Source organism: Psittacula echo, assembly GCF_963264785.1.
Source record: "Psittacula echo genome assembly, chromosome: 21".
Classification (NCBI taxonomy): domain Eukaryota; kingdom Metazoa; phylum Chordata; class Aves; order Psittaciformes; family Psittacidae; genus Psittacula; species Psittacula echo.
Window position 1 is genome coordinate 4,738,858 of NC_137757.1, and position 27,805 is coordinate 4,766,662.

General features: G+C 47.8%; 1 protein-coding gene across 15 annotated transcripts in view; it reads right to left on the reverse strand.

The window, feature by feature from the left end:
- Positions 1-205: 205 nt before the first annotated feature.
- Positions 206-27,805, reverse strand: part of EPB41 (erythrocyte membrane protein band 4.1) — a 90,639-nt gene continuing 63,039 nt past the window's right edge. For 6 of the 15 annotated variants that reach the window (XM_080632157.1, XM_080632163.1, XM_080632154.1 and 3 more), the window contains 9 exons: positions 27,329-27,540; positions 25,360-25,404; positions 24,405-24,467; positions 21,512-21,691; positions 6,964-7,092; positions 5,733-5,834; positions 5,415-5,495; positions 4,466-4,573; positions 206-3,666 (listed from right to left, as the gene is read on the reverse strand). In XM_080632157.1, the coding sequence (XP_080488283.1) occupies positions 4,475-4,573; positions 5,415-5,495; positions 5,733-5,834; positions 6,964-7,092; positions 21,512-21,691; positions 24,405-24,467; positions 25,360-25,404; positions 27,329-27,540 (911 nt within the window). In that variant the 3' untranslated portion in view covers positions 206-3,666; positions 4,466-4,474. The remainder of the gene's footprint in view (positions 3,667-4,465; positions 4,574-5,414; positions 5,496-5,732; positions 5,835-6,963; positions 7,093-21,511; positions 21,692-24,404; positions 24,468-25,359; positions 25,405-27,328; positions 27,541-27,805) is intronic. The other 9 variants (XM_080632155.1, XM_080632166.1, XM_080632160.1 and 6 more) reach the window with 6 other exon arrangements.

The following is a 27,805-nucleotide window of genomic DNA, read 5'->3' on the forward strand; positions in this document are numbered from 1 at the left end:
ATTGAGGGTCTGAAAGCACCGGAGTGTAGGAAACCACAGCCCAGGGTTGGGGGCAGCGCTGGGTATCCCCGCACACGGCAGCAGACGCGGTTCAGGGGCAATGGGTCTGGCTTAGGCTGGACAGAGCAAACTGCCACGAAGCCAGGCTGGGAAGAGAGCCCTGGAGGAGGGGGAGGAGAAGGGAAAAAGGTGTCAGGGTCAGGGACCGGTTTTGTTTGAGAGTTTATTGAAAAACGCAGTACAAGAAGCAATACCGAACACTTGGGTGGCTCTAAACGCTACAGCAACTTCCCTTTGATTCCCTATGGGAGTCCAAAAGAACAGCTCCAGCACTAGTGGATCTAGAAAGGTTTGCCCATTGCAAAGTTCCTATTGGTAGAAAGAAGTGTAAACAGCTAGCCTAGACAATCCACCATCGCCTCAGCGTGCTACAAAGCTCCTGCATCTGCTCGACTAAATTCTTGTGTTGCTGTCCGAGTTTCAAGGATGCTGGGACACGACCACCTCTGACGGGAAAGGTACAATCAGGAAAATCAGCAAACCACAGTTCATTGAAAGCAGAAATCAGTCAGTCCTTTGCTAACACATCTGTGTTGGTCAGAGATTGCTATGTGGCAACCAGAGCCGCCGTTCCAGTTTAATGGAGGAGGGAGAACACGAGCTCCTTGCCTTCCTTTCTATAAAAACATTCATTCATATATAAATAGCTTCCATATAATGTATATTATACAATCAAGACAGTCTCTGGGTGAATTTGTGGAGTGGGAAGAGCTGGGAACATTCATATAAATAGACCTTACTTAGCTGGTTTGTCCCTAGAAATGACACAGCAAAGCAGGAGCCAAGGACTCGCCAATCCCACTGGAGGTGGAAGAGGTGTGGGCAGCACCACTGAGGACGGAAGAAGCTGCTTCTGCTCTGAGCTTTTATCTTCTTCCTGGGCTGCTGCTGCTCCTGTCCAGCTCCTGGCTTGGGTGCCGCATGGAGGAGGCTGTGGTGGTTGGAGAGGGTCAGTAGGGACATCCCACTGGGGTCAGAGCAGGGTGATAACAGAGGGCAGATGAGGCAATAACTTGGTTAAAACACTCCAGCAGAAACAAGAACTGAGAAGGGGGAAGTGTGAGAATGAACAACCTGGAGACAGGCACCCAGAAAGGAGTTATTCCAGTCTATGAGTCCTTAAACCAGGGACGTACAAAGCCACGGTGAGCAAATCCTTTTGGAAAGGAACCACCTCCTGTGCCAGCAGGTTTCTCACCCTAGAAATCCCTGCTCAAGGTGTTTTGTCCCACTCTTTGTGCTCTGGACACCCCAGACCAAGCTTCAGCCTCACACCACCTTTCCCTAACTTCTCGTGCCAGCCACGTGTCTTTAAGTGCTATGGACAAACAGGATTTATCCCACTGGCTTTGTCTGGCAACGCTCAGAAATCCTCCTATTGACTCCTCAGTGTGTCTGCTCACTCCCCAGGGAGCTGCTGCAGGGTGAGAAGGAAGGACTGAGAGGCAAAGGGACGTTCTCAGAGGGATGCTCAGCATGATGGGGGTTTAAGGCAAGTGTTACCCAAGTAAGCTGAGGGCAGCAGGGACACAGACCTGTTAAGGATCTGCAGAATAAGGAAAGAAAGGTCTGTTCAGGCATAGATAGGAAGACTTTATCTCTACACTACAGGAGCCCAGGATTCCCTAAATCCCAGTGCAGGATGCCTGGTACCCAGCGGAAGGCAGAGCATCTCGGGAAGGAACCATGCACCGAGAGCATCCCAGGAAGCAGCAACCAGCATGGGAATGCTGAGGCTGAGGGTGACCCACACCAGCAAAGCTCAAAGGAAGCAAAATCCTGGATTCCAGCTTCTTCAGCACAGCATCCAATCAATACTGAGAGCTTCCTTCACGTTACACCTGACTCTGAGTTACACCAGGCTCAGTGGAGCTGAAGGCTCTTTGCAGCCAAACACCAAGTCCTCACAGCCTGAGCTGAAGCCAGTGGCTCCTGAAACACACGATCTGAATTTAGAACAGCAGAGAGCTTGCTTTATTGCCATCTTCTCCCCATCCTCACCTGAGGAGCAGCAGCAGAGCACTCCACGCCCTCAGCTACCAATGTGCCACACTAGAGATAGATACAGATACATAAGAATCACAACCTCAAAGTGTACTCAAGTGCTCAAGAGTGCCTGGGAGACTCTTTACAAAGCCTGGGTTTATTTAAGTTTAAAAGCTGGAAGGAGAAACCAGGGCATGGTTAGAACATTTCCACAAAGCTCAGGAAGCAGCAGCAGGAGCTCAGTCCCCAGTGCTATGGAGGGAAACGCATCCAGCCCCCCAAAATGATGTTTTCTGATCATCACCATGCCCCAGTGGTCTTTAAGCTCAGCCTAAAGCTGATACTAACCCTGGTACATCATTCCAGCAAGGTGGTCACGAAGCCATACAAAGTACAGACCCTTAAGCCAGTGTGGAAGAGGAGGTGGAAGCACTTCCTACATGGTTTGACTCTACCATGACCAGCAAACACCTGATACCTCCTAATATTTCTTGTTCAGCCTCTCCAAATACAGCCTGCAGGTCTAAGAAGGATTGTCTAAAGGGTTTTTAAATGAAATGATAGTAGGATACATGCCCTGGTATGTGGGTAACGTGTTTAGCTTTAAACAGCACTGTGAGGGAAGGCAAAAGCCCAACCCATGACTTACAAAATACCCCCCTAAGTTAAAACTCCTGAACACAAACAAGTGAAAAACTATGACACTGAAAAACCCCAGTTGCTGTGAATGCTGCCTAAGCCTACCTTAATAGCATTCTGAATCCAAACACCTTAAACACACACGTCTAAAGGGCTTTTTCATTGAATGGCATCTAGAAAACACAAACAGGTAGGTAGCACTCGGCAGAGACACGCAGGAGGAAGGCGAGATGCTATCACAGTCCTCTTAAAGCTCTAAAATTCACAGTATAAGATACTTGAAGCAACTTCCAGTAGTCCTTAAAATCTAGTCAACTATGGAGATGTGGGCATTGGCTACACCACAAAACCCTACTGTGTTCACACACTGGGGGCCTGAAACCCAACGGGGAGGAACCTCCTCTGCATGTGGCTGTGGAGTCTCAAGCTCCCTTGAGCTAAGAAAGAGAAAGAATAAATCAAGAGGCAATCAGAAACGCTGCACAAAGTCTGACTTCTCTTCAACTGACTCTCCCAGCAGAAAGAGCCATGGCTTTATGAAGGCGTCTATGGATCCCGCCCTGGGAATATGCATGGATGTGGCTTATCTCCTTTATCCCTGACGAGGTGGAGGGACTAGGACTTAAACCAGAGACCCTTTGAGCCCTGTGAGGTGTGTCTGGGTTGGTGTTGGAAGAGGCTCTGCGTGAGAGGGAATGCAAAATTGAAAAGCTGTAAAAAAGATTCAGTCCAGTTAGAAATATGGCAATATACTTTTGTCACTATATATATATATATAAAAAACCCCAAACCCTCTATCCAAGGGGATCCAGTGGAGGCTGGAAAATCCCAAGTAAAATGTCAAAGCGCAACTCTTAATAAATGATATGAAAGTCTCTGAGTGTCAAGTCTTGTAAATCCGAGGTCTTTGTGCTCCAGGTAGGTTCTTGGTAGTTTTGCTGGGTTTCTTTTTCCTGGTGCTGGGTCTGGCAGGAACGTTTCCTAGAAAGAGGGAAACATGGGAAGTTAGAGCTCCCAACTCAGAGAGGGACCTGTTCCCAAATTGATTAGAGAAGTGAAAGCAGAAGTGAGTTACCGTCATTGGCAGATTCAGAACCACCACCAGGCTCCTGGCACAAACTACACCCTGCTCCCATCCCTAAAGGACCGTAGTTTAAGAGCTGCAAGTCCAGGAACCCTTAGGAGACCTGTGGTGGTTTTATTTAGGTTTGGAGAGTTACAAAGCTCAACCGCAAGTGTGTTAAACCACGCTGTCTCTTCTCAGCTCATCTGTTCTTGCTCCACCTCCCAAATCCCATCTTTCTTGGGATGAGGCAGGACACAAGCACAGGCTTGGGCAACACAAACATCACCAGTGTGGGGCAGGAGGGGCTTGACAGCACTGATGCACAGGAAGAGCTCCTGGATTCCTTGAGCAGCTCTTTCCCAAAATCCTCAAAACTGCAGAGAAGGGAACTTTCCAGGCCAGCCAGGAGCTTGGGGTCCATGATAGAGGCAGAGGCCTATGTGAAACCTGAATCTCGGCATGCTGCTAGTGCACTGAAGGTGTTTGGTAAGGCAAAGCAGCTTCATCACGGAGCCATGCAGCTTGTTTTAGACAATTCTGGCTCACTTCCACAGCAGGATTAGTCTGCGACTGCTTCATCAGACTTAAATCATTTCATAGGGCAGCCCGAGCAGGACTCACCAGCTAACAATAATAAGTGAACTTAAACTTTGACCATATTTAGCCAAACCTCCCTTGCACCCATCCCTCACTGTCTGTGGTCTCCCTACTTACACAGCCTTGCTACTCCTCTGCGATCTCCGTCTCCTGGTGCACAACCACTTTGGTCACTGACATGTCCGGGTGCTGCTCCTTTGCTGCTTTGATGGCCTGTGCTAGGACCTGAAAGAGACCACATTTCAGAGCATGCCACCAATGGTCCTCAGGGACAGAAGAGACTACTTCGAACTCTGGGGAGAGGGAAAGAAAAGTGACTCCATTCAGCTGCAGTTTGTGGGTGCCATTCGATGATCTCTGACAGGAAAAGCTGTTTTCCAAGAACACACCACATCTCTCCCCTGCCCCATGGTAAGAGATGGCTGAGAGCAATCAAGCAAACCCTGTTTATTCGGCCAGCAAGTGTGATGAGCCCATTGCAGACCTTCTCACACATCTCTTGGGATTAATAAACTAGTCCTTGTTGTTCAGATGTTCTCCTGCCCCATGATACTTGCCACTAAAATCAAATTCAAAGCATAAGTCTCTGATGACAAAATCATGGCTTCCAACACACGCTCCAGGCCAGTGAGCCTGACTCATCAGAAAGGCTTCATGTAAAGCTGATGAGATTAAATGCAGGTGCAGAAGTGCTATGAAATGACTTCTGGCGCTCTCCAGCAGCAATAATGCTTCAAAGATATCAGCAAATTCATGCAGATCTCAAGGAAAAAATCGTATTTCACCTTTTTTGTGGATTTTTTTGCATTTGTCCGGAACAATTCTGGAATCAAAACTTTGCTGTCAACACCAGCCTGGGAACAGAACTGAGCTTTGCTGGAACAGCTCTGCTGCTGCAAACTGTCAGAAAGGGATTTAGTGCTGAAACCCATCTTGAAGTTTTATTTGTACCCCCGTAAAATTCCCCTCGGTTGTCTTCTGGTGGAGCTGTCCTCAGCAAGGCAGCCTCAGTGTCTAATTCCTGCCAGCTCTCAGAAGCTCTTCTGGACCACATCCAAACTCCTACCTGGTCGTGGTCTACATCTGCATCTCCTGTGATGACAATCCTCTTTTCAATCCGCGTCTCCGAAATGCCACCTTTTACAGTCTAGTACAAAAGGGAAAACTTCTGTTAGTCTTAGGAAGCAAAAGGAATTGGAGTGCACGGGGGCTGCCCGCCTAAAGGCTGGTGCAAAAATAGCGTTTCCAAACCCTGCCGTCATACCACGGCAGCAGCACCATGGGGGAAACTGCCACTGCTCAAAGGAAATCTGTCAAATACTCATTTTCTTCTAAGTGAGCCAGGGAAGAGCTTGTGTATTCCACTGTGTTCCTGTGCTGTTACCTTTGTGATCTGGGTGGTGGTGGTGCTGCTGGTGGTCTCTGAAGTGATGGTCTGAGCAGTCAGCAGGATGCCAGGGTCTAAATCTCCATTGCCACCATCTGTCTGTGGGACAGAAGAACAGGCCATCAGTCTCTGTGGGCTGCATGGGCTGAAGCGGGGGCTCCACATCAACAGAGCAATGCAATCTGAGGACAGAAACTCCTTTCCATCGTGGACCACAGGACAGAGCAAGCTGAGCTGCACAAGGATCACACAGGTCGGAAGGCTCAGCACAGCCCCTGGACTGATCCAGAGAATCACCCCAAAGGACCTCTGACAATGGAAGTCCAGACAGCTGGTGAAGTAGGAACATCTATAGCTGGTCACTTGGTTCCCATCCTGCACAACTCGACCTGCCAAGGTCTGCTGACAAAACCTAAGACTCGTCCTTGCCAACTCATCCTGGCCATGTCTCTCTCACAGTGCACCACTATGGAACGCTGCGCAGCATCCCCAGGACGGCAGTGGGACGATATCTGGAACTACCACAAGGTGGGACCATTTCCCACAGACTGGAAGGAATCTCAGGGCCCATCACAAGCCGGCATTCTCCCTGCAGGCTCGCTTTTCCTTTCCACTTCCCTGTTAGAAATTGTAACTGCAGTAACAGAGCAAACCTCCTCTATTTCCCTAGTGCCCCGCTGAGAAACAGGGTGATGCTCATCACCACCCAGAGCAGGCATCTCTGAACACGCCCCGTGCTCCTGAGCACCCTTTTGGGGCAGGAATTGTTCCTCAGCTCCATCTAAACCTGCCCTGGTGCAGCTTGAGGCCGGTTCCTCTTGTCCCATCCCTTGTTCCTCAGGAGCAGAGCCCAGCCCCTCCTGGCTCCATCCTCCTCTCAGGCACTTGTAGGGAGCAATCAGGTCCCCCCTGAGCCTTCTCTTCTCCAGACTGAACCCCCCAGGTCCCTCAGCCCTTCCCCATCACACTGTGCTCCAGGCCCTGCACCAGCTCCAGTGCCCTTGTCTGGCCCTGCTCCAGCCCCTCAATGTCTCTCTTGTAGTGAGGGGCCCAGAGCTGAACCCAGGATTCGAGGAGCAGCTTCACCAGTGCCCAGTGCAGGGGTACAGTCACTGCCCTGGCCCTGCTGCCACACTGGTGCTGATACAGGCCAGGATGCTGGTGGCTTCTTGGCTGCCTGGGTGCACCGGACTGAAGCCCCTGGAAAATGAATCAGAACACACCTTACCTGTGCAGCTTCGTAGGTGATGGTCTTGGTCTCTGTGTGGACAATGGGGACTTCTTTTGTGGGGATTTCGCTTTTGACAGCACTGGACACGTCGGAGATGGTGACAGTCTGTGTCTTCACTAGCGGTGGCTGTGAGACAGGGTTAAAAACATCTCCATGAAGACTCAGTTAAGCATTTCCACACGGTGACAGTGCTCCTGGCAAATGTTCTGACACTGATCTGATAAAAGCACTGTGGGAACCAAGGTGAGCCTGGAGATCTTTGGGTTTAAGTCTCTAGGATAACACCCTGCTCAGAGGGCAGAGATCATGCGTGAGGAGCAAACCCTTCAGACCTTCTCCAACACCCTCAGGTCAGCCCAAGCGAGGCATGAAGGGTTTAACGAGTGTGTCACAACACCACAAAGAAACTGTCTCCACTGATGACCCTCGTCTACTGATGACAATGTCAAGGTTAACACAACCCTTGGGCAAATAAGAGACTTGCTCACAGCTGAGAAGCTTCCTCCTGACTGCAAGTGGAACACTATTAGCAAAATTCCTCATCAGATCCTAGGTCTTGAACTTTTATTAAATCAATGTCAGACGAAACAGAAACGGGATGTCTCGAAAGAGAAATGGGGAGGGGGGGAAAGAGAAATCAGTTGTTCCACCACCTGATAATCATCCAGAAGACGACCGGGTTAGTTCAGACCCACAGTGTTTTCCCAAAGGGCTTGATTGCTGCTCACCACTCCCAAGCCTGACAGATGCCACTGTGGTTATTAGCAGGGGAAGTGGGCATCTGTTTAACCAGAAGCAATTCATACCAACACTGAAGCAGGCAAAAATACCTTCCATGGTGGGGAGCAGGAAGGGGACATCAAGGCCCACATTCGTGATGTAAGTGTGTTTGACAGCGTTTCAAATTTGCTCTGCTGTGCTAAGGCTCAGCCTCTGCTACAGCCGGAGACGGCAAAAACCTCAAGGAACTAAAATTACATGCCTTTGGAGCCTAAATATTTCCCTTTTTGGGGACGCAACAGGATGCTCTGAGCACAGAAAGGCAAAGGGCGTTGTGCCATGGCCATTTCATGTGAAGACAAATTGAGCGGGGCTTGTGGGCACTGGCTGTGGGAGATTAACCGGCCGATTAGCTCCAAGCACGAGGCCAAGCCAACACAATTCCTCTCTGGATCCATGGCATCTGCTTGCTGCAGTGTTTGGGTCCCACTCCAAAGGGGGTGCAGGGGAGCAGGCGCTGGGCTCACTACCTGGAAGCAGCGAATGACTGCGGGCAGCCCGGTATTAGCATCCGAGTCGTGACACTCGCCATTTAGCTCTCTAAAGGCAAATCTGTCTTCACCTTCCTCTGCCACCTCCTCCTCTCCTGCCCAGGGCTGCTGGGGAGGTGCAGGGCTGGTGGGGGGCTCCAGCTCTGAGAGCTCCGAGTCCTTCTCCACATCCACACAAAGCCCCTTTGCACATGTCAGGTCCTCCTCGCTCGCGGGGAGGCTGGGAGCCACCTCCTCCTCCTGCTCCTCCTCGCTGCTTAGGGAGGAAGCACCAAAGTCCTGGCTGGGAGAAGGCTCTGAGGCGGGTGGCACTGGGGTCTCACTACAAGCTACCGACCGCTCTGAGCCCTCCCATGCCACGCCAGTGTTAACACTGCTCCTCTCTGGCACTGCAGCCACATCCTCTCTGGAGACAAAGTCACTCATTGTCTAAAAGGAAATGAATACACAAAAAAGGCCAGGGAGAGAAAGAGAAAGAGCGTTAGGGAGAACAGGAGGTCATGAAGCATAAAGGCAAAACATCAGTTTCTTATATATCACATCTCCAGTAAGGCATGCAACAGCAGTGGGTTTGGACACTGGGAAGCCTGAAGACTTCTGTGCTATGTGGTGTACCCATGGCATTTACTGACACAGCTTCATGGCACATGAATAATCCCCTCTCCTGAAGTTTAAGGGAATTAACAACTCTGCACCTACAGGAAGAACCACGGCTAAACACTTTTTATCTAGTTTGGAAACAGGAATGATTCTGGTGTAGGAAGTGGGGACTTGGGCACATCCAAAACTCGCACATTCCACAACACTACACCAAAACCATAGCCAGTTCTGCTTTTAACTCCTTGAAATACGTTAAGTTGTGTTTTAAATTGCACGTGGAGGTTAAAAGAATAAGCCCTGAGTAACCATGCAGGATAATCTGCCTGTGCTCTCTGGCAATGAAATCTGGTCACCTAAAGGAATCTGTATGATTTCCTCAAGACAAACCAGCTCAAGTCACTCAGCACAAACCCTTTCGGCTGAGGACTAAAGAAATGTGGCTTTAAGCTGGAAAGCCAGACGTTCACACTGATGTGTACTGACCCATGGCCACCATGCCACCATTCATAGCCCAGCAAGCTGCACTTGACCATTAATTCAGCACTACCGACCTCATTGTAACACACTTTATGCCAAAAGCAGTTGGCACACGGACACCTCTGCAGCAGCTAAACCTCCTGGAGAGCCAACGTAACTGGCATTTGTGATGGAGAGCAGGCACGTAATGAAGCAAGTCAGCTCCCCAGAAGCAAGGAGCGTGTCCAGAGCACCTGAGATACTTGGGAAGAGCGTGCCAAGCCAGTTTAACCAAGGCTGGTGCTCTGCTGCTCCCTGTTCAGCTTGTTAGCAAGGTCTTGATTAGGTCTTCTTACATCTCTAGCCAGGAGGGAAGCAACGGTGGCAGAGGAAAAGAGTTAAAACATGAACACGATAGAAAGGTTTAGCAAAACCCAGCTCTTTGCCCCAGTACCCAAGTGATAAATATTTCACATTGTGGATTTCACAGAGCAGCAGCATTCCAGTCACCAGCAGGGAGTGATGGCTACAGCCCTGCCCTGGGCTAGAAACTGTGCTTCTCTCATTACTGACATGGAAAGTTGCCTTCAAGGAAGGCAGAATAAGCAGTTATGGGCACCTACAATATTACACATCTTGAAGTTGTCACATCATGCAGCATCAGGGAAAAAGGAGGAAAAAAACCACTTAGGATACTGCTTAATCAATGCTATTCATATTTCTTCTTAATAATTAACCTTAGGGCTGATTTCTGGTAACTCTGTATAGAAATAACCGCATTTCTGTTCATCCAAAAATACCAGTGATTTAATCTTCATAAAAGCAAGGCAAGTCCATTTTGTCAACTGGGATTCTAATTCTGGCGGTGGGATGAAGATGAACAGAGGCTGTTGCCTCACTTTGTACTCCGAGGAGTCTCTGGGCAACCAAAAACCTGTAATTGGTGCTTAAAAAGGGAGGTCTGAAGCCTGGGGGTTATCCAGTACAATGTATTTTCTGTACACCAGAGGCTTTCACCTGATTGACCTCATCTAATGGCCCAGTTCAATAGCGAGTTAAAGAATAGGAGCTGTTTTATAGAGGAACAAATAGATGCATATTTTAGTATCTTTTCAAGAAATTACTCTTTCCACTGTTCCTCCCGGGTGTTCTTCAGTTCCCTGCTTCTTTATATTGCAGAGAGATTACCTGCAAGACTTCTATCCATTAGGATTTCCAGCCTCTTGGCCTTCTCTTAAGTTCTTGGGATATTGCTTAGGAAAATGCATTTAAGAGGAGTGTAGGGACAGTGATGAGGACTCTGATGGTCGGGTCACACTGCACACATAGAGATGTGTTATTTCTGATCAAAACCACTTCCATCTGTGCTCTGTCAAAGGTCTATCAGGATCCCACCCTCATTTTGCCTAATACAAGACAGTACACTGCAGTATTTCACAGACCAGGAGTGGAGGTGGTTGGGTTTGAACACCCATGTCTTCATCTTGCTTTAAAACCTGAATTTACAGACTGATGTTTCCTTATGCTAACTCTTGCAAACTCATCGTGGGATCTTGAGAAGACACAGAACATCTTCTGGGGTTTAATAGGAACCGCCTTAGGAGCAAGATGTCCTTATCTGACGGCCGGGGCACGACTCCACCAAGAGGAAGAATCAGAGATAGAACAAAGCAGATTAGGCAGCTACACAAAGGCAGATCTAGTTGAGAGACAAACATTGGTACAGTCAGAACAACTTCCCAGAGGAAAAATAATGTGCATTTTGGAAGTATCTTGTATGGTAAAAGCATAAAGGGAGGGAAAAGCTTACATGAAGCCTAGAGCGGTATCAGTAGAGCCAAGTACAGCAATAAACATGCAGGCTGTGAGGCCAGAATGAAATCCTGATAAGATCAAGCGATCAGAAGCAGTTTTTTTCTTGCTTTGCTATTCCATCAGTAAGAAGAAAGACTCACTGGAAGGTGTTTGTTTCTATAGAAAGTTATCTATTGACACACATTGCTTTTTTTAAAGAATACAACTGTGGTAGGTTCTATATTTAAAACATGTTTGAATGCAGGCTAGAAATATTAGCTTTTAATATAAACCACAAAATAATCCAAATACCACCACCCTCCCTTAGGATTTTGAACATCTGTTCCAAATTCTGATCTTATCATGATTTATTTTCCCTTGCAAATGCAGAAGCATTCCTGTTTGGAGGGCTCAGGCTTGCAGAGTTCCAAGCTCTCCTTGAGACCCTGCGAGTTCCTGGCCTGCAAAACTTCCCACTTCCAGAGCTCCAAACTCAAAGCAGCGACGCCTCCATCCCGCACAAGCCATACACAGGGTCAAGAAAATACAGCACAGGATGTGATGCCTCCTGATGAAACACATGGAACCGGACAGGAATGCAACTGAAACATCCCCCTGCTAAACGCAAACCTTTGTGCACCTGATGCTGCCAAATGCCGAGGATACAGCTTAAGCATTGCAGTGGAGTAAGTGACACACAATAATTCAGACTGGGGATAAGTTAATAACAGGCTTAATGGCTTGGCTGGTACCAGTGAGCAAAAGGATTTACCTTCCCTAAAAAGTGATTTGGTGTCAATGTCTTTGTATGCTTCCTGGTTTGGATCAGGATATGTTCCTATGAACCAGCTGTGCTGCCAGATGAATGCCTGTTTTCTGCAGCCCATGCACGCATGATGCTGCCTCTCCTCCTGAAACATCCCATTCTCCTCATCCCAAACCAGACTCCTATCCTGCAGCAAACTTAAGGAGTGCTAAAACAATGTCAAGCTGCCAGTCATCAAGGCCTTGTGCTAAAACTGGATTAAAAATGACACTACAGGGCACTCCCCCTACAACTACCATATGAAATGGCAGAAAAAGATATGGTTTAGTGGTAGCCCTGGCAGTGCTAGAGTGAAGGTTGGGCTTGATGCTCTTGATGTTCCAAGCTGGTTGATCCTATGATTCTATGGAATTCCAGCTGATTACTGCCTCCCAGTCCCCTTCTTTTCCAGTCATTAACATTGCCACGTGTTATTAGGTTATCCCCAACAAGTATCACAGAAGCTAACAGGCTCCGCATGACCGTCTACGGATGCACATGTAGATGATGCCCACACTCACCAGTGAGAACTCCCAGCTCAACTGAGGCTGTCAAAGCACTTGGATAAAAGGTATTATAAAGCAGAAAACAAGAGAGTCTAAATTTACAGTATGTGCCATGCCTTATAGAACTGCTTTGCCTTGAAGGTAGAAGTTAAAGAGTTTAGAAAGCATTCAACAACCCCTGGCATTTGAAAATGATGGCCATTACCCATGGATTCACATTTGTGGATGGTGTTTTGACTGCCATCGATCTGATCCCAACAGCCTGACCAACTTAGTCAGGCAAGAGAAGCATAAACCAGAATTTGGCCAAAGTTAAGAGTAAGGCTAGGAAATACTCAGCGTACTACAAGCTTGCAAAGATTAACTTGCTGCCACGAGCAAGAATCCCAGGATATTACATGATACACAGCAGCCACCTCCAATGCACTGCATCAACTACTTGGCAACACGAAACAACCTCGAGATTGATACTTAAATCATTAAAATAAGGTTGATGAGCAATAGGATTCCTCTTCCCATCCACCCTGATCCCTTTCCCATCCTTCTGTGGGGCAGGTATCCTCGGATGAAGAGCTTCTTATTCCAGATTCCCTCTGCAGAGGAAGAGCTGCTAATGGCACTGCAAAACCACCTCTGGTTTGGTGCAGCAGCAGGTGAAAGCAGTGAGGACACCATCAGGGTTCACAACTGACATCAGTCTTGTGCTGCTGATTTCATAACTGAAGTTATAGCTCCACTCTGGCGCCAGGCTCATCGTCTTTGGGTTGGAAGGGAGCTTAAAGCTCCTCCAGCTCCAACCCCTGCCACGGGCAGGGACACCTTCCACTAGAGCAGCTTGCTCCAAGCCCCTGTGTCCAACCTGGCCTTGAACACTGCCAGGGATGGGGCAGCCACAGCTTCTCTGGGCACCCTGGGCAGCGCCTCAGCACCCTCACAGGGAAGAGCTTCTGCCTAAGAGCTCATCTCAGTCTCCCCTCTGGCAGGTTCAAGCCATTCCCCTTGGCCTGTCCCTACATCCCTTGTCCAAAGCTCTTCTCCAGATTTCCTGTAGCCCCTTTAGGCACTGGAGCTGCTCTAAGGTAACAGAGTGCTACAGTCAAATTATTCTGGCCAGTTTGAGAGCATGCACCGCTTACAGCTGCAGCCTTGTGTGCCCCCTCTCCCACAACAGAGAGCATCCAGCAGCCCCAACACCCTAAAAGCCACCAGTAATGACTTGGGGTCTTACAGCTGCTGGTTTGGGAAAGCAGCACTGAGGGGTCACTCAAGGAAGTTGTTAGTGCAGGTTGTATATAGTAGTGTTGTTAATAAGCAGGGGAAAGAAGAATCTGATTTGCAGTAACATTTATTAAGGATAAATGTACATATTTACAAAGAAAAGTCTGAGAAAAAATACAAAACCGAAGAAGTGTTCCAAAAGAGAGCAGTTCAGGTAAAAAAGAAAGTGTTTTTAGTCCCCACAAACCGAACCAGCACGACCATGTACCACTGCTAGAAGATCCCAAAGTGGCACAACCCAAGGCTGGTCCCTTCCCTCCAGCTTCATAAACCAAGACAGAAGCAAACAGAGACGCAAGAGAAACCACCACTGCTGGGTTCTCCAGTGCCACCCCCTTAGTAAGTACAGACCAAAGAGTTTCCAAATGAGTCTATAACCTTCTTTGGGATATTTTTTCCCAGAGAGCATCCTCCCTCATTCTGTAGGTCAGAACAGGCGCCATCAACTCATGAAAACCCAATAAACCAGCGGAATAATTCTCAAGAGTGACAAATTACTGACCTTTATGTGCAGTAAAAGACACTTGCCTATAACCTTCTCACGGAGCCCCATAACCTTCTCGAGGTTGGACAAGGCCAGCCATATGTCCTCCCTGCAAACATAAACTACTTCCTTGCTGCCACGCTGAGGAAATCCACCTCCTCCTCATTATTCCAGGATAGGAAGCAAACACTGAATACCTGCTCTTTAGGCTCATCACTAGTTTCTGCACAAACTGCAAGGGAGGAGAGCAGGTCTTAGCTTAACTCCATACCCCAACCTGAGCTGCCCATAGAGAGTCCTCAGCTCATCTTCTGTTGACCCACCAGGCAAAGCAGCACGTGGCAGGAGATGCAGCCAATACCCTCCTTTATCTGTTCACTTTTAATAACAGCAAAGGAAAGAGGGATGTTGGTTTATGCACACCCTGAGTATCACCAATGATCATCACCTGCATCACAAGACCTAACTCAGCCTCAGATACTTGCTGCTTCAAAATACTAACATCCACCTCCTCCTAAAGCACGAAAGCATGAGATACTCTGTGGTTTATCTGGCATTGGGATGAGATGGTATCAGGGTAGGAAGGTTCAGAAAGTGAGCACGGAGCCAACACCAACTTTATGATGGAAAACAATGAAGCCTTGACAGCCACTAACTGGATCCACACACAAGCACCAAAGAGCCTCGCTGCAGCCAAGCATCCATACCACAGAACACTGGGGAAGTCTGATTAACATCAGAACTGCAGGAAGAGTCTGACACCATTTTCTGCAGCAGGTCACATGGAAAATGAGGAATTCTGATGCCAACCTGGATGAGGTTACTTGCTGTGGACACTACCAGCTTCCTTTGGAAGGGATAATTCAGCTCGGCATCACCCGCAGACGGGCACTGCACTGGGCACATCCGAACACTGCCCAGGGTCAGTGATGGTGTCGGGGCAGGCAGCCGGGGTTTTGCAGCAGATCTGTTCCTGAGGCAAAAAGGAGCCAAGAACATGTGTTGGTTCCTTTACCAACACCCTGAGAGCTCTGCCCTTAAACACAGCTAGAGCAAATCACCTCTCCTGCACAACACAGGCATCCCACAATCCCTTCTTTCAGCACCGCATCCTGTGCAGGCATCCAGGCAGAGGGGTGAAACCAGGAATGAAGCAGCACAAGCACTGATGTGTATGGGATACATAATGACAGAAAGCAGAGGAGTGACAAGGAAAGGGGCTGGAGCACAATGGGCACATCACTGTGGTGTCAATCAGATGAGGTTTCTGCTCCTGACAAGCTATGGGCTCTCTCTGTCAGGAGAGATCATATCCACCCAGATGAATGTCGATAACTGGCCTCTAAACTGCCATAGAAATATAAAGCATTTGTTCAGGTTCTTTATATTCTGCAGTGGTAAGTGTTCTATAAATCCCAAAGATGTTCCTGAGCATTCTCAGAGTGTAAAGTTTCAAAGGTTTTTTGCTGATGAAAACCAGCCTTATCTCAAGATTTAAATCAGAAAAAGAGAAAGAGAGACCATCTTAATAATAAAGTTGAAGAATTGAGTTTAAGCAACAGAGCGCATCTCCCACCACTCTGGGATAAGATACCCTGAGCATCATGTTTAAATATTGCTCTGGGCAAAGATATTCAGACTTCAGGTCCTTTGGAACTGGTAGAGCTACAGAAGTCATGGCTTTGCAGAAGTCACTGGTATGGCTTCGAAGTACTTGTCATCAGATTACAATGACAGCATGGAGCAACCTAACTGCTCACAGCAGCTTCATGGCAGCTAACCCGAGCAATGGCTTTGAAAGGGAGCAGGAGTGCGTTTAAGCTGCTCTTCTCCAGGGAATATGGACAGAAAATGGACAGAGAGAGATCCAACCAACTCCTGCCCCTTCCCTCTCCACGCCAGGCTGGGGAAAAGGAATACTCCCTGGTTTCCATCATGTCTGTTCCAATCTGGGGAAGGAGACTGAGGCAGGGAATTCCAGACAGAAGCATTCCCTTGGCTTCTTCCAACCTCCATCTTCTGGCACCTCAGCATCCTTCCCCTCCTCTCCTCTCCCACCTTTCTTACAACAGTCACACTGAGCTTGCCAGAGTCCAAGCACACTCTAAGGATGCAGCACCATCCATCCACTGCCTGCACAACAACCCAGTGACTCCTACACTTCCCACTGCTGAAAGAGGAAGACTCTGTATTAAAGGCAGTGTATTAAAAAGAGAAGAATACTTTCCAAGGAAAAATCAGCATCCTCAAAAAACAAAAGTCCTAAAGGCACAAACCGGTGAACTCATAGGAGCAGGTTACAGGAGGAATTGGGAGATTCCTGTGAGATTACAACAAAGCGGTTCACAAGCAACCTAAAGTTTCTGAGACAGCATTTAGAGAGCCTCAACCTGTACACTAAGTGAAGAGAGAGGCGGCTCAAGTGGTCAGTGATACACCACGGTCCTTCAGATCAGACAGCACGTGCTGTATTTGCCTTATGTCTTTTTCCTGTAAGCTTCCTAAATAACATTGTTCACATGGATACAGATCTAGAAAGGGTTATAAATACAGGTATTTATATATATTCACACATTTTAGTCCCTGTAGTAAACAGCTACTCCTTTCTCTTCCGTGCTGCTGGAGCAGCTGCCAACGCTGATGGCACTGGTGGCTGTTCTCAGAAGTAATTGTGTCTACACCAACCCTCCGGAGTAGGCAAGAGGAAGCAGATTACTACAAAAGGAGAAGCACTTGGCTCAGCTCAGTCCCATAATTACTATATACAGAAAAGAAACCCCTCAGACACAAAGTCCCATCTTCCCTCCAGCTCACAAAGCAGTTCTGCTCAGCCCAGCTCAATTCATCTTGGAGCCTACGCAGCTCAACCAGGGTACAGCATCATCCAGACATTTACACTTGTAGGCGATAAACAACAAGCAGCATGCAACGGTTCTGTTAGGAGAAGTCAAAACAATCAATGGCTGTAACATTAGAAGTGTGTCCTGATGTGGTAAAGTCATGCTAACAGAGGAGACGTACCTAAGAGCAGGTTACTCCACTCCCGTGACCTAAGCAAACATGCGGCAGTTAGTTCACACAAACGAAATAAAACACATCTGGAGAGCACCGAGACCACCAGGTTCAGAAAAATGAGTCATTTCTTTACAATAAATACATCTTTGCAATGTTTTTTTTTCCTATAACATGATGTACTTCCTTGGAAATGAGAATAAATGGATAGGGGGTAGCTGTGGTGCTTTGCAAAAGGCTTCCCCCACCAGGAAAATAAGAAGCTGCCTGTTCCTGTCTCTAAGTTAACACTAACAGCAGCATTGAGAATCAACACTTCTTATTTAAACACCAATCTTAGTTGCCTAGAAAAGGAGTGGTTATGGATTACATTCAGCAGATTGCTGTAAAGCTGCTTTTGGATCAGTATCAAACATCCTTCTTGTGAATATCTTACACTGAAACCTTAAAAGCAAGTCTTCAGCAATGCCTACGTGATGTCTACAGGGGCTGAAGCAGCAAACGTCTCCTGGCACGTATTTACACTCCCCATGTGGCCTCTTATAGCAACTGGGAGCACATTGTACAATTATAGAGCAGGAAACTTCCCAATGGACCTGGCAATCCATGACCACCCCTGCCAGGTCCCGGATCACAGCTACACATGACACACAGCAGGATTAACACAACGCTTGTGGGGTGTCCCCTTCCCAGGACAGTGAACTATGGAGAGCAAAGACCAGGACAAGGAGGATGCAGCAGAGGCTATGGCCAAGACATTCAGGAGCTTTGGTCTTGAGGTTTCAACATGACCCTGTTGCCACTCAGAGAAAGAGCAGCCACCAAACAGTCAGTGCTATGACCAGGAGAAAGGACATCATAAAGGGAATACGTGGAGAAGGAAAAATGCTAGAGTACAGCTGACACTTTTTGAGTGCTTTCTGCTCTTCAGGGATTGGAATAGAAACCTTTGGAAGAGTTTCTTCACTTGCTTGCCGGGCAATGGCTGTCTCAGTAGGTATCTCCTGCTTTTTTAGTTTGTCTTCATCCTGTACTAACAGAGGACGCTCCCGTGTCTGCTTTCGTGGTAGAAGATCAAGAGAGACAGAGAGAGATGAACAAAAATGACAGATGGGAAGTGCCCAAAAGGATACTTGGAGGTGTGCAAAGCATTAGGACAGCCTGCTCAATGTAAAAGTTAACTGCCCTGGAGAGCAGAGCCGCTGGTGGCTTGGGTTGCACCAGCCTCAGAGCTACAAAGACCAGTCCTCTCTGCAGAGCTCATGAACATCTGCATCAGGATCATGCGTGTTTTGACACAAACATCTGGATCACGACCATGATTTACACCTGCCCCCCCCCCCGAAAAGCGTGTGCTTGAAACCCACTGAAGTGTTTTGGAATTGAAATGGCTGAGAAAAAACATGTGAGGTGTTAGAAATAGAAGCTGTGGAGTAGAAAACGTGGTCTCTGACAGCCACCTATTCTACAGGGCTCTTAAAAAGCAGCCTTTGTTCAGTGTCACTGAGCATCCAGACTGCAGTGCAGGTACAAAAAGCTTTGCCAAAGTTCTGGTGAGAGTATCAAAATACCAATTCATTTGAAAATGCTACTGGAACAAGTGGAAAACTGCTCAGCTTAGAAACGCTGAGCGCGGAGCTGCAGGATGGCAGCAGGAGCCCTGCAACCTCCTTCCAGCTTGCTCTTTTGCACTTTAGTTTCTGGAGTCTAAAGAATGTAAAAGCCCACACTGAGTAGATCATCGCAGGCTCGAGCAAGGGCTCCAGTGAAGACAGAACAGAGTGTGGGAAATGTAGCTTTTTAGTAACTCTCCATCCCTTTAGTTTGCCAGACCTGGTCAGACCCAAGCGTACCTAGGAGAGGAAGAACTTGGCTCTAAGCTCTCTGAGCTGAGCTAACCTCCTTTGATCAGGGCGGTATTTTGGGACTGGCTCTTTGCACACCCCTAAGTGATGAGTATTAGGGAGAAAGTAGCCGGGAGACTGGGCAGCAAAAGAAAATATAAAATGCAAGAGTAACATGATCATTAAAACAAAAGAAAAACAGAAAGAAAGACAACATAAAAAGAACAGGGTACAGTTAAACTTTCATCATTGCTTTGCTCACCGAGTACACGGTTATATCTTTCATGCAGCTTGTTTTTCCAACCAGCCATGCACCAAAAGAAGCAGAATTGAAAGCTGCAAAAGCTGCAGCAGTGCAGAAGTCCTCTCGGTGTGAGTTATGAAACTACTTCAGGTAGCCAAAAGAAAGTGTTATCCAGCAGCTGCTGTTGAGTTTTTGCTTTGGTGCCATCGCAATAGCAAAAGTCTGGTTCAGAAGCACATATCAGAACAGCAGCTTTACCTCAAGCCCACCAACCTGTCTCTCAGAAGATAGGACAGTGACTTTCTTGACCTGGACACATAAAGCGTATTAAGGTTCAGTTGTTGTGCAATAAAACATCTAGGAACAGCAGAAAAGCAGCCCCTGGCAGAACACCCCTTGGTCACTATCGCAGGGGGAAGATACCACCATGATCAGGAGAAACAGGATTGCTTTGCATCATCATTTCCCATCCTTAAACATGTGCACGTAAAGGAAAAAGCCCACCCCGGTAGCTGCCTGATGAAGATGCATTTCTGGATGCTCACAGCAGAACGTGTCCACCTCCACCTCAGAGCAAGCCTACTTCAGAGGGGATCAGATTAAGAGGGTATTTCCAGAAATGCAAATCCAAGGCTGCCACCAATTCTTGCATTGCTGTGGACCTCAGATGGGGAAGGCCCACACCATCCAGTTACTGTGAAGAGCAGCCCCAAGACCTCACAATGTGGTCACCTTGGAAGAAACTCTTCATAATATCCACGAACATCACTCTTGAAGTGCAGTTGTGGAGCTTGGGAGCCCCTGCTCTGTCCCACCTGCACATCCCTACACCCAACAGCGGCATGGGCAGCTCTGCAGCACTCTGCTGCCCACGTTCCTGCAGAATTTACCCTGATGCTCAGCAAGCAAAGAGGAAAACCCATCCATGTGCTAAACTGGGCAATGATCAACCCTGAGTAGTTCATTCTGGGGGGGTGTGGGGGTGTGTGGTGTTTATTTCTAGCAGGGTAAAAAAAGCCCTGTAACTCCCATGGCTTTTCTCAGTGCTTTGAGGAGCCTGGGATAAACTTGGCCAGGAAAACCTTGTACCTCCATCCACTGCAAGATGATTTCTGTGTAAAACTTATCTCCCTTGCAATGGTTTGAAGATTAAACCCCAGCTCATTTGCAGGGCCTGTGGGCAGGAACGGGAGAAGCTGGGCTTAAACCAGCAAAGTCCACAACTGCCACGAAGCCAGGATGCAAGTTTTCGGTCGCAATGAGAAATCACATTTACTGTTTAAGAGACTGATTACCACAGGTGCTGACTACAGTTTTACTCACAAGCTGAGCTAGATAGAATCACAGAATCACAGAATAGGTAGAGTTGGAAAGGACCTTAAGATCATGCAGTTCCAACCCCCCTGCCATGGGCAGGGACACCTCACACTAAACCATGGCACCCAAGGCTCTGTCCAACCTGGCCTTGAACACCGCCAGGGATGGAGCATTCACAACTATAACACCAATATTAGACAGAGCAGCTGTCTGCTCTCCAAGAAACCAGTTGCACACAGAGCTCTGCTGCTCCAACTTGGTTTCTTTGAAAATTTACCTTTTTAAAGGGAATTAGCAGAGAAAATGAATGTGTGCAGCTACTACAGGTCATGCTCCTGCAAGGAGAAAGATTCCCATCATGTATGAACAGCCCTGCTGTAGCCATCTGAGGAGTCTTCTTGAAGCCTCCACAGCACAGCAGCACCTGCAGATCCTCATGCAAGACTAAACCCAACGGCATATTGGATTAGAAGTGGAGAATAGAGTGACTTTGGAAAACGGGATACCATCCCAGTGCTTCTCCACTGGGTTATCTGCAGTATTATGGCTGAAGTAATACTTCTCTTTAGTGTGAATTTTGGGTGGGGTTTCCACATTTTGGGGAGATGCATTCCCTGGCACCGGGAATAAGCCAGTCCCTAAAACAGCCCTGGGACAACACTAGCATCACGGATGGCAACAGTAGGAAAAGCAGGATCAAAACCAGGTGAAGGATTCCTATGTTGTTTTCTACCAAAAAAGATCACATTTTTATGATACTAAGACTGAAGCACCAGTTCTCCCAGAGACCACCAGACATGTTAAAAGTCAGGATTAACCATTAAAACTCAATCTAACCACAACCTAAGGGCAGCTGAGGCTGAACCCTCCACTGCAAAGCTGTCCCCTGGAACACTGCAGAGCACCGAGACCCACGTGCCGCCGAGGTACTCACTCCATCCGCTCCCGTAGGAATCTGCCCGTTGACGTTGAGGGTTCGGAATGGGGAGTGAGTGGACAAACGTTTGTCCCATTCACTCGGCCGAGGCTCTGGGACGGACTCCATGAAGTTCTTCTTCAGCTCACTGATGTTGGCGTGATGCTTCTTTATTTCTTCTTGGGTCTTATCTAGATCCTATTAGTGAGGGGACAGGACAGATGAAGAGACATGGAGGTGACACCAGCACTTGCCTAAGCTGCTGCTTAGCAAAGCTGCGCTCAGCAGAGGTACTGCCGACTTCCAGCAGTTGTGCTCACACTGCAAACACACAACGGGAGCATCCTCTCTCCTCTTTCCTCTTGTATTAACTGGGATAAACTCAATCCACCAAACCCGATGGCAGTTGAGGTGTAACCTCGTGGGTTTTCCCCATATGGGACTGGTTTTAAGACTACGTTTGGGTTATTTAATTTAATGCCTTTAAATTGGGTGGGTTTGCTTCCTCTTCCCTCTACTACTCTGAATAGTCACAGCTATCAATACAACTGATGTTTAAAGGAAACGTTTTCCCAATTTTCTTTATTCCCTTCATACCTATTCCTCTTTCATTCTACCAGGAATCACCTCTGGACCCAAAATACCCTCACTACCTTTCCACCCCCTCTCATCTCATCCCTCCAGAAGCCATCACAGGAGGTCTTAGACTTCTGACAGGAAGATGAGATGATGGCCCTCTACAAATCCATCTGAGAACCTACTTTATGCTGCACCAGTTGAGAAACTCCTCCTAAAATGCTTCACCTGGAAAAAGCCAGCTTTCTGTTCTGTGATGCCAGTTTACAGCATAAATGCACAGACTTCAAGGTAAGTCAGCTCTCTTCCACTTGTTTAAAACCAGCTTTTGCCTTGCAAGCAAACCAGAGGTTGTTGAAAGCGAAGCTTTCGCAGAAAATAGGCAGAAGCCAAACAACAACTTTTCTGGACAGTGCTGAAAAGCAGCTTAGAAAGGGAGAAATTAAAGTCAGTAAAAGCATCACTGGGGAATTTCACTACTTTTCTGCTTTTAGTTGTTACTCGGCCCATGGAGTTTAGAAGATGGGAGAGTAAATGCCCCTCAAGGAGGGTTTCCCCCACCAAATACCTGCAGCTTGGACATTTGCTCTTTCTGGCATGGTTCTGAAGGGTAAAAAACCAGTGTGGGATCGATCCTGGCTCAAAGCACAGGGCAAGTGCCTGCTGGATAGCAAAAATGGAAACAAAAAGGCAGAAATGAGTCTGCTGAGGACTCCAGGGTAAAGCCCTGCCCGGCCCAGGAGCCCCACAACCATGCTTTAGAGAAGAAACCACCTTGGCCATCCATCACTGCACAAGAGGTGGTGCTGGGAGGGTGTGCAGGGAAGCTGAAGCCACGAGGAGCTCTGTGGAGCCACCATAGGTCTTGAAAGCATCTTGAGGAACAAGCTCGGGAAGCGATAACCGCTTTCCCTCTAGTTCTGTAAGAACATGGGCTGTCGACCACAGAGCTTTCAATCAAAACAAGTGGCAGCTTTGGGAGGATAACGTCTGCGGGGGAAACAACTCATCTGCCTGATGCATGGAGTAAAAAGAACACAAGGAATAAAGGGGGTGAGCTGCTGGGGTCTAGGGAGGGCTGGAGCACCTGCAACAGAACTGATGGGAAGGGCAGCGGAGAGGAACGGGCTGAACGCCAGCACCAAGTATTGCAGGGACAAAAGGGGGAAATTGGGAAAAAGGGGTTTGGAAGCAATGAAAAAGCTCTGATTGGGGCTGGGGAGATGGAGCTGCTTGAGTTGGGTGGTAGAAAGCGACAGGCACGGCATCCACAGCGTTCCGGTGCCCATCGTGCTGCAGCCCCTTCGTTCATGGCCAAAAGCTCTTCGGTTGCAGCAGTCAAAAAATAGAAGAAAAAAGAAAAATCCAACCCAAAAGCTGCAAAACTTTCCAGATTCCGGTTAGGAGAAGGCATTGGTACACTTCTCTTTCGAGAGATACCAACAGGGAAACCCTACCATCTGTTGGTGCTGCAAGTTGGAGTAGAAACATGTAACACGGGAACAGAGTATCAGAAGCCACAAACATCTCCCATAACACGGTGTATTAAAGAAAAGAAAATATATGATTGGCCTGGTCTGTTCTAAGACCGTGCTTGGGTGAAACCAAAGGTGAAGGCTCCCAAAGAGAAGGGAAAAGCTGTCTGAGGAGGGATGAGGGCTCCCAAAGGGAAGGGAAGAGCTGTCTGTGGAGGGATAAAAGGGCATCTTGCCTGCTCACAGGCTACTCACAGATACACTAAGTCCCTGTGTCAGCTCTAAGGGGACGTGGTGCTGATGCAGGATGCAGCCCAAGGGAGCGTTGAGATCCCACAAGGCAAGCTCTGGGAAAAGGGTTGCAATGCCAGCAGCAATGTCCAAAGGGAGGACTCGCTCCGGTCGGAAGCAACATGAACATCATGGTAGCCTGAACCCCATAGAGGTGCCAATTTACCTCCAGCTTATCCTGAGGTTTGTATTCTCACAGATTGTCTTTTCCCCCTGGAAAATCATTTATTCCAAGCAAGGAGAAACTTGTCCATGAGCCACCCACCCTAGGATTGATGCCACTGGGAGCACCCAGCGGGTCCTAGAGCAGACCTGAGCACGGAGCCCTGCCAATCATATATTTTGGGTAAGTATGAGAGAATGAAAGTCAGAAGAGGTAGAAGGCAGAACGCCTGCACGTCGGCAGGTTCACTGTCACCATGCAAAAGCCTCTTTCAAAACAACCCCAAAAGGTTTTTCATGCAAGAGCATGCAAAAAGAAAGCAGCAGCAGAAGAGGAAGGAAACAGGTTCAGCGCAGATGCAGGTCTAGGCAAACGCAACTGAAAAAAGCTTCAAGTTCATACAAACCTCCAACATTAAATTGCTATGCCTGATATAAATGTTTTCACCATCTAGCCTCTTTGATCTCTTCTGTGAAAATGAAAGAAAAGGGGGGAACAAAACAAACAAACAAAAAGCACAACAAATTAAAACGTTGTTCTGGCGGGCTCGCTACATCGGCAACTTAAAACGTGAACTGAAGGGGGGGGAGCGCAGCGCTGAGCCTGGGGGCACCTCCACCAGCAACGGGGGGGCCTGCTCATGGACAACGGGGACATGGAATGAGTCTGTTAAAGAGACAGCTCCCGGGGGCTCTTGGCTTTCGCCTTCATTTGTAGTGCTCACCACAAAGGGACAGGTCACAGGTTTGCTGGGGGAGCCTCACGCACCCCTCAGAGCACTGACTGCGCACCCCGGTGTACGAGGAGGCTGTGCTGCCTGGTGTAACCTTTACATGGCCTCAATGTGTAAAGCAACTACACCTTAACCACCTTTCCCACCTTGGGTATGTCCCCTCTTACTTAAAAAGCATTTTTGATTGCAGTTCCTGCAACGCACGCTTATAGTTTCTTTGGTTTCTACCTGAATTTGTTACAAAGAAGGTAGATTTTATCAATCAACCCAAGAGTGATTCTCTTGAATGTTCAACATGCATCATTTTAGCAATCACACTGCCAATGGGACAAAAAGCTATTGATTTTAGAATCAAATGTTTGATTCAAGGCTAGGTTGGACTTGGAGCAACCTTGGAGCTCTAGCGGAAGGTGTCCCTGCTCGTGGCAGGGGGTTGGAACTAGGGGAGCTTTAAGGTCCCTTCCAACCCAAACCATTCCATGATTCCATGATAGTTGCAGTTCAATAAAACAACAACTAAACCCCAACCCAAAGCTCATGAAGAAAGTGGAGCACTGTCTTTTTAAACAGGTTACGGATGCATGAATGAGATGGCAAATTCGTTTGGAGAGAGGGTAGAACTGCTAACCTTCCTCATCCTTATCAGCTCTTCCTCTTTCTCTGCAGGCTGCTGCTGGTGGGCAGTGATAAGGAAGAAAAAAAAGAGTTGTTGGTTCATTTAACTCTGTTGAACCTCACTGTTTAACCTTAAAAACAACATGTGAGCAACCTAACTGAGTTCTTAGCACAAACCTGGGGCTGGGCACCATTCGTGGGGGGTACTGTGACCTCAGTGTGTGTTTTCCTCACCTACATTTGAGAAATAAATCGGTAAAAACATTCATTCCTTGTTAGTTGAGTTGTTTCAAGAGCCCCTTTAGTTTCAAACCACATGGAGCTGGTTTTGAAACTGGTGAACATGCAAAAACCACCATGCAGCTCTCCGGAAGGAGTTAATGACACCACAGCTCTGTTAGTTACCAGCACATCTACAGGAATTCCTATTTGCATTGGAAACCAGTGCTCTCCAGTGCTTCCCAAGAAGGGCTTCCCACTTGCATGACAGCTTTGCCAGGCAATGTTTTCCAATTTCACTTGCAGCTGGATCTCCCCCAGTGGAATCCAGACCAAAGCAGCATGCTCAAGTCAACAGAGCTCAAAACCAGAGCATTATTTGCTATGCACCGGTTATGATGTTTAGAGAGTCAGTCAGAAAAGACTATGGACAAAACCAAGCCTAACGTCACAAACTCAGCTCTTTTATGGGCCATAAGGAGGGAGCCAAGTGTCTTAACACTTTAAGGGAAGTGTTTTAGGGAAGCTGGATTGCCAAATCCTCTGCAGGCGAACGCAGAGTAACGTCGGTGGGTGTGAAAAGTGATGCAGCTACTTGGGGAAACAGGGTAAATTTAGCATGTTCAAATCCACTATTTCCTCCCACATCTCCATTTCAAGAAAACATAAACCCAGTGTTTGAGTATTTAGGGGAAAAACCCTGTAATAAGTGAGGTGGGATGAATCAAATATACTTGCTCTGTTTCACATAGGGAGGTGAGCAGCAGTGTCGGAATAGCATTGCAGGATGTGCCACGAGGCACACTCACAGTGCCAGCATGGAGATCCCGTCAGCATTTCCATTTAAGAATCACTTGGTCACACAGCGCTCCATGACATTTCTGGAAGCAACTGTCCTTGCTACACCTCCATCTCCTTAATGAACAGTGATTAATCACCTTAATCAACAGTGATTCCCCCTGGAGTATGTGATACAAGACCCACTGTGGGATAGGTTATAGCAAACTGTGGCTCTAGTAGTGCTGAGAACAGCTAAATATGGCAATATTCTATCTCAAGGCGTCCACCTCTGCTGCAACACTGGAAGTTGTCAGTCAGTCAGATTAGCAGAATATCAAGGATACTGTAATAGGGACAATAACTGTGCATATTCTTTTGGCTTTGGAGAACACCACACATGGATCAACCCCAGCAGAGGACTCAGTTGTAGAAAGATCAAACAGTGTTTAAATAAATGTACTTTAAACAGTAACACCCCCCAAGGCCTCAATAGTGCCATTCACAAGGGAAGTTTCAGTTCAGTTTGCAGGAAGGTACTAACAGCTCCCCCAGAGAAAGCCTATCAATGTGAAAAACATTTGCACTCAGACACTGGGCTGGGACCAGATCCATATCACCCATTTCACTGGAATTGCCTCCTGCTGTCATACCAGGAATCAGAGAGAGCCTGGCAATGGGTAAGCCCTAAATGCAAGTCCCACGAACTCGTGTGCAATTCTTGACAGCTTTTTTTAAAGCAAGTTGCATTTGTTTTGCCTGCTACCACCAAAACCCAGCTGCCCTGGACCTCCTCCTTCAGGGATGGGATTTCCCTGGGATCCAGATCCCTGTCCCTCAATCCCACTCTGATGGGTGAGGGATAAACCCCTCACCAGTAGGGTGGGGAAGATGGACAGAGCTGCTGCTCTGGGGTGGCTTTTAGAGCCAATGCTCCATCCGAGCACAAGCGCAGTCTCTTCCAAGGACACACTGGTGTGACCTACCTTTGCTGCATCAGCTGGCTCTGGCTTGGCTTTCTCTGCTGGGATTTCTTCACGTCTCACATCAGGTTTTGCTGCTTCTTTCTCTACTTTATAGGCAGCAGCCACGTCCTTCACGTCGGGCTTCACTGGGACTGGTTCTGCAGCGTGGGCCTGAGCGATGGCTGGGGCAGAGGTGGGACGGGGACTCCTCTCAGGGGTTATCACAGCTGCTGCTGAGCATGTGGAGAGACAGACAGGGATGAAGTTCACAACGGGAAACGTTGCCAAAGTGTAGGCAAAGTCTTTCCAAATTACAGTGCTGATGTTCAAAAAGAAAGGGAGGAGGAGGAGGAAAAAGGAAAAAGAAATCAAGATGTTGAGCAAAGCAGCTTGTGCATTTAGTATGGGAAAAGTTGAGATTATTTTCCTTATGGTTGAAATCAAATCAAATCCCACAACAGATGGTTTCCAAAAAGCAAGCTTGCACTCTGCAGAGAA